The sequence below is a fragment of the Sinocyclocheilus rhinocerous genome, unplaced genomic scaffold (assembly GCF_001515625.1).
Source record: "Sinocyclocheilus rhinocerous isolate Xijiao unplaced genomic scaffold, SAMN03320098_v1.1 scaffold534, whole genome shotgun sequence".
Lineage (NCBI taxonomy): Eukaryota > Metazoa > Chordata > Actinopteri > Cypriniformes > Cyprinidae > Sinocyclocheilus > Sinocyclocheilus rhinocerous.
The window spans coordinates 1,263,048-1,270,179 of record NW_015646352.1 but is presented as its reverse complement, the minus strand read 5'-3'; the positions used below and the strand labels follow the sequence as shown (position 1 = coordinate 1,270,179).

The window sequence follows — 7,132 nt, the reverse complement described above, 5'->3', positions numbered from 1 at the left end:
GTATTTATGTCCCCACTGGATGCAACAAATGCCTCGTTTGTAATGGGTTTTAATGTTTTTGTCTCGTTGCTCTGGCTGGGACACGGCATCAGAGTATGGTAAGGGGCGTAACATTTCTGTCACACGCTTGAGGTATTCGGCCAATTACAACGCACTGGATAGCTGGCCAATCAGAGCACACCTCGCTTTTCAGACCGATGAGCTTTGTAAAAATCGACATGTTTCAGAAAGGCGGGGCATAGAGGAGAAACAATAATGTACAGTATGTGGAAAATAATGTGTTTTTTGAACCTTAAACCGCATAAACATTTCATTACACCAAATACACAAAATAATGTTCTTTTTAGCAACATCAAATGACCCGTTAAAGACTTTTTAAAGAATGCAGATTCAATACAACTATATTTTGTCTTACTGCAGTAGTAGATTTTTTTTTTTCATTTGATTTACATATAAATCCGTTACAAAAAAATCAAAGAATCTGATAAGACAAAACACACTTATATTCAAGATATATGCTTCTCAAGTAAAGGTGTTTTGTTTTAAGGATTTTTTTCTCATTCAAAATAAGACTCAAAATCTAATTTACACAAATGCATGTTCACGTAAAAATGTGTCACAACAGATTTGACATGAGTGACAACGTAGGTATGAATATGAGCATATGTTTTGAACGTAAGCAAATGACATTTGAAATCTAAAGGTTTTTCTGTGAAGACTTTGATCATTTTTGTCACACAAAGCTACTATGACTTAGGGGTGTGCGATATATATCGTCTACGATATTAATGATGTGTGATTTGACATTATCGAGTATATCGCAAAAACCAAACAAAACACCTACAGAGTGCACGCATGAACTATACGTGATGTAGTATAATAGGCTAGACTAGTGCGCGTGCGCATTTAGAGTGCATTCTTTCACTGTGTGATTCAGTCTGTTAAAATGCATTTAAAATGCTCCCAAAATTCAAGATATGGGGGCAGAAAATGTATATATATTTATATCATTTCATATAGTTAAACAAAATTATACGAAGAGTGCCATTTTTTTTCTCCAAAAATCAGCATGATTACAAATGTGATATTGATTTTATACAACAGTTGCATTAAACAAAAAGTTAATATTAAGAGACTTGCGTTTTAGACACCATGTTGCATATGTTTAAAATATCAAAACATTATTTATGCATTTGTAGCTGCAGGTTAAATGCATTCATTTCGCTCAAAGCTGCATTAAACAGTGTGTACATCTAAATGCCACTTCAGATGCAGCTTCAGATGCAGTGTTTCCTCTGCATTGCAAAGATTAATTTTGTTGATACTGATTTTATTTGTTTGGTGATAGCCCAAATGGGAGGAAAATATATATTTCAATACTTTCTCTCTCAGTTATATCATTGGGTAATTAAACTGTATATGTATATTGCGGGCATCGGGGAGCCGCTATTATGCCTGATATTGAAACTGCTTTTGAGTGCACAATTGCTTTTTAGTTTCACTTTCACTTTCTAGATTCGCGATCGCACGTACTTTGTTTATACTATGGAGCGGCAGTACTTACCACACATTTTACAAGATTAGATGTTTGTCAGTGGTGCTCAGGATCTGCAAATCATTCGCCATCGTCCTTAGTCATCTCTCCTTACTCTGTTTATGTGGTAAGTGAAATTTTATGTACTGTAATGTAACAGGCTACCGCTAGCAATCGTTATTTGTTTTCCGTGCCTTTCTAAATACGAATTCACGCTTCGGGCACACCCCGTAACCCCCCCTCCCAGATGTCATTGTCCATCGCGATGTTTCACTGTAGACATCGTCCGATGCCAATTTTGTAGACATCGCCCAACCCTAGCCCAAATGTCTTATTGTAATTGCTTTATTGATTAAATGTAAGAATTTGAAGCAAAAGATAATGCACACTTTTAGAAAAAAATGGCTTTATAAAGGTAAAAGTACCCATAAAGGGTACAAATCAATTTAAACTTATTGAAAAAATATAAATTTCTGTCACTACTGTGAACTGATCACCACACAGAATATGAAAAATATCACAAACTTTTGGAGTCAGCTGTCCACGGCAGTCCTAAAGGTTCCAGTGCAGCACACTCAGCAAAATATTGTCTGATTATTGTTATCGATAAAATCCCAGAAAATATTGAGATATAATTTTTTGTCAATATCTCACACCCCTGCTATGGCTTTGTAATTTATCACTTTTATGATGCTTTTTGTCCTTTTGGGAGCTTAACGGATCCTAATCATGCTTCAATCTTGTAGGGAAAAATAGCAGCATAAACATTCTTTAAAATTTCTCCTTTTGTGTTTCAAGTCTTCAACAAAGACGGGTTTGGAACAACATGTGGGTGAGTAAATGATGATTTTGTAGTGAACTAATCATTTAAACAAAAGCCTCTAGCTTTTTATTCATTTTGTGAGCTGCTTGCTTTAAAAGACATAGCATTTGTCATTATAATGAAGCAACTAGGATTTGGCTTGATGAGAAGAATCCAATTTAGGATTTAATTTCCAACAAGAGTCAACCTCTCTTACCTCTCTGTTAATAAAGACTGTGCTTCGTATGGATGAGACAAAGGCAACAAGAGGAATCATTACTATGCTCCCTTACCCACACTCCCTTTTCTAGATGCTAATTATTATGTGCAAAGAACAACAAACACAAACTGCTTACATTACATCAAGCCCACAGGCCATTACATTTATTGATCTTTCTGCATACTTCGGTACTAGGATGCCATCCAATATGAGAAGAAATATAATTCAAATAAATTTTCCAGGAAAAATTATTGTGCCATTTTTAAAAGCAATATACAATGCAAAGTTTTCTGCTTGAATACAGGAATTATAGATCAATGCCCACTCTTCAGTGTCACATGATCCTTCAGAAATCACTCTATGATGTCAATTTGCTGCTCAATAAACATTTTTTATTATTTGTATTATATTATCAATGTTGAAAACAGCTGCTCAGTATTTTTGCTGAAATGGTGATAAATGTTTTTTTTCCAGAATTCTTTTATGAATATAAAGTTCAAAAGAACAGCATTTATTTGAAATAAAAATATTTAGTAATGTTACATGTTTTTACTGTCTCTATTGACTGTCACCAATTTATTGCATTCTTGCTGAATAAAGCTAAATTCTAAATTAAAATTTTATTTTATTATTTTTTTTTTTTTAATTAAAATAAAGAGAAAAAAAACGTTAGAATGGTTGTCTACTGAGAAACACAAAATATATTTAAAAAAAATTAAAATAAAAAAACTTAAAAGTGGGACCCAAACATTAACATTTGGGCCCCATTAATTTAAAAAATATTTTATTTTGTGTTCTGCAGAAGAAAGAAGGTCATACTGTACATGTTTGGAATGACATGAGATTGAGTAAATAATGACTGAATTTTCATTTTTAGGTTAACTATCCCTTTAAATATGCCAATGGAGATAGGAAAGGTTGTGTTTGCCACTGTATTTGAACCTTTAGAAACAAAGACTTACCTCTGGACTTGGTCAGTTTGCAAAACTTCATCAGTTTTGATCTGGGTGTTTGAATTCTTCTTCCTGCATTGAAAAGGCAATTAAAGGTGATGGAGAACTAGTTTAGATTGTGGAAGTGCACTTGAATCAGTTCTGTGAGGCAGGAAAACACCAACCAGTTCCAGTTCATCCCTGTTGAGCATTAATGAACACGGCTCTCAGTATAGCCGTCATGGAGCGGACGCAGCGCTGCGACCTGGCCAGATAATGAGCCTATCTCTGCTGCTTGCTTCTGTGACCTTTTTGCTTCACCGTAATAGATGGAGCCTCCCACTGTGCAAGAAGCCCGAGGGCTCTGAACTGCTCAGGATGGGACTGGTCTATCTTAACATGCCCTCTGAGCTCCTCAGATACACACAATCACAGATGATTGGATTTGTCAGGGAGCCTTAGAAGCCCAATGAGGTGTGCTGACCACTCATGCAGTTTTCTTTACAGTGCCCAAAGTCACTTAAAGAAAGACAGTAAGTCCATGACCAACATGCACACACATTATTTGCTAAATCAGCCTTGTTTTCTTGTTTTAACATCCTTAAAACATGTCTCCAGTCAAGTCTCAGGTGTTTAGGTAGAGGCCAAATTTAGTTTAGTTTAAAAACCTTGTTGAAGAGCAGTCCATGTAATATATTGTTGACATTTGGACTCTGTATTCAATCAAAAGTCACTTAATTTGTGACTTATGAGTGGCTCAAGTTGAGAGGCTAAGTAATGATAAAAGTTTTTACATGCTCTCAGCAACACTACACACCCATCTGATCCCAGTGCAGAGTGTGTCCATTAACATAGATCAGTTAATAATTGACAGCACGTGAAAGTTCTGGCAGCCATGGGATCAGCCAATGCTTGGCTGCCATGTGCATTAAAGGCCCATTTGGGTTCAGCACACACTTTGATTCATTACTAATGTATGGTCGTCGTCTTCTCTTCCATCCTGTTGTGTCATTGCATTAACACACTGAGATGAACCACAGAGCTGCATGCATAACGGTTGATCGCTGATGACCCACGCACTACATTGTTACCTAGATCACATCGGTTACATCGCGATTGTGCTCTGGGGTAATGCATTTAACCCTGGTTTGCTCCAGAGGGCTTGTTCAAGCAGTTAGTTAAGCTGGTTAGCATAGGCTGTTAGTCTATATCAGGGGTCCTCAACTCTGGACCTCGAGATCCACTTTCCTGTAGAGTTTAGCTCCAACCCCAATTAAACACACCTGAACAAGCTAATCAATGTCTTCAAGATCACTACAAAGTTGCAGGTAGGTGTTTAATCCAGGTTAGAGCTAATCTCTGCAGGAAAGTGGATCTCAAGGTCTAGAGTTGAGGACCCCAGGTCTATAGTCCATTGACTTCATTGACATTTTTTTTATTATTTAATTGACCATTCAAAATGTATAATATATAAAGTATGTACACATACATACTGCTGGCCAAAAGTTCAAAATTACTTTTTTTTTTTTTTTTACAGATTTTGAAAGAAGTCTCTTATGCTCATTTTATGATAAAGATAAGTCATTATCATAAATTTGAGTGGTGCTAGTGTGACAAGATCACCATTAAAGTGATAGTTTATGCTTTGTTGGCTCCCAATACACTGAGGCTCGTTATGATGAGATTTGCATTATGAATTGCATTTTAGTTTGTTATACGAACATCTCTAATTTAAAAAAAGTGCAATTTGTGGCTATTTTCAGAAGTGATAATTAGACAGCAGGTTTCTGCTCGCTGTTAGGAGTGGATAGCAAAGTGCAAAAACAGGATCCCCTTGAGGTGAAACACTTCTCTGTTCCCATAAATCTGTATTGAGTGCTTACTGTACATGTCAGACAACTGTAATGTGTTTTATTTCTTAAATGGGCTGTTTGTGATGTTTTTCCTTTGATGTCCATTTATAATATTTCTTGCACCAAAAACAGTTGTAATTTAGCTGTACGTGACTGTTTTCTACCCTCTTTCTGACCTTTTAAATTGAACAGACTTTCGTTGCATGTGTAATGAGTTGCAGTGTTTACTGGCAGGTTTGCAGTAGGGCCAAATACGATTGGCACTGCATTGTTCTTCAATAGCAGTGTCTTTGCCAAAGTTGAATTACAGTGTGACACATTCATAAAACAGGCTGTGCCTTTCAGCTTTCTGTTCGAAGAAACTCCTAAATCTAAATAATAAATTTTGGGGTTTAACTCTTTAAATGAACTTTAAATCCTGCAGGTTTTTGATAAAAGGTGTGCTATTGCTTTAAGCAAACAGACATAAAATTATAATTAAAATCCAATCCCCAAAAAAATCCAATATGCTTACTTTGAAAAACCTTAGCACTACCCAAACCCCTCAAAACACCTTTTGAGCCATAGATATGTATACGTAGATGCCTCATTAGTGACTGTTTCTATGGGCCACTATACGTAAGCCGTCCGCCATATTGGAAGGGTCAACTTGACGTCATTCACCATAATAATCAATGAATATTCGAAGACGCCACAATCCTTACATATCTATGGTTCCGCCCATCTCTCACATTCTCACCTGGGAAAGGTTATCCCCGTTTTTTCGGGAATTTAAATCGCGGCGATTTTTACAACCATCGGCTGTGCAGGATTGTGGAATTTTTGAATATTCATTGATTATTATGGTGAATGACGTCAAATTGACCGTTAAATATGGCGGACGCGTCTACGCGCTTGGAGCTGTCGAATGAGGATTCTACCTATATATATCTATGTTTTGAGCAACCACCAATAACACTTCAGAAGTATGGCAGTGAATTTTGCACTTAAAACATCAAGTAAAGAAGCAGTTCTATGGTATTGACCATTTAAAAGTGTTTAAAAAACAATTTCTGTACAAGTTGTATCCAAGGAAGTGTTTGTTTATATGATACTGCACACTGCTATGGAATGCAGGAATAAATAGACCGTTATAATGAGTAGAAGCTCAAGGAAGCCTTGGTAAATGTAATTTAATTTGCACTAAATCAAATTTTATGACATGATTCTTTAAGTTAATGTATCCTGTTTCTGTTTTGCTGTGTCTCTTCTAGGATAATGTGGATCTGGGTGATCTGATGTTTTCTCTTTGTTACTTGCCAACTGCCGGCCGACTGACAATAACGATAATTAAAGCCAGAAATCTTAAAGCCATGGACATCACAGGAGCGTCTGGTAGGCTTCCCATCGCCCTCACCTCTAAATGACTTATTGTCTCCGCAGTAATGATTTTTTGGTGTCATCGTGACATGTTAAAACGTAGGGTGCCATGGCATCTCTAAAAGAGCATTGATTTAATCGACCAAACACTTGAGAATGTGGCAGGAGATTTTACATACACAGGTAGTTGCTAAGTGGGGTTGGGCAAAATCCAGAATTTCTTTTGCAGTTCATCTAACCAAACCCATCACACATGATGTTGCATTGGAGTAAAATCAGATCAGGTTGACAAGAAGAGCTATTAACAGCATTTACAGAAGTGCTTTTCCAGCCTCGTGCTTCAAAAAATATATATAATAATAATTAATTATTATTTTATTGTACACACACACATATATTAATAATATAAATTTTAATTGTATATTAATAATA

At 36.1% G+C, this 7,132-nt stretch overlaps 1 protein-coding gene across 1 annotated transcript in view; it reads left to right on the top strand.

The window, feature by feature from the left end:
* syt9b (synaptotagmin IXb) overlaps positions 1 to 7,132 on the top strand; it is a 41,176-nt gene that overhangs the window by 29,226 nt on the left and 4,818 nt on the right. Inside the window, exon 4 of the mRNA XM_016511521.1 lies at positions 6,595 to 6,715. Within this exon, the coding sequence (XP_016367007.1) occupies positions 6,595 to 6,715 (121 nt within the window). The remainder of the gene's footprint in view (positions 1 to 6,594; positions 6,716 to 7,132) is intronic.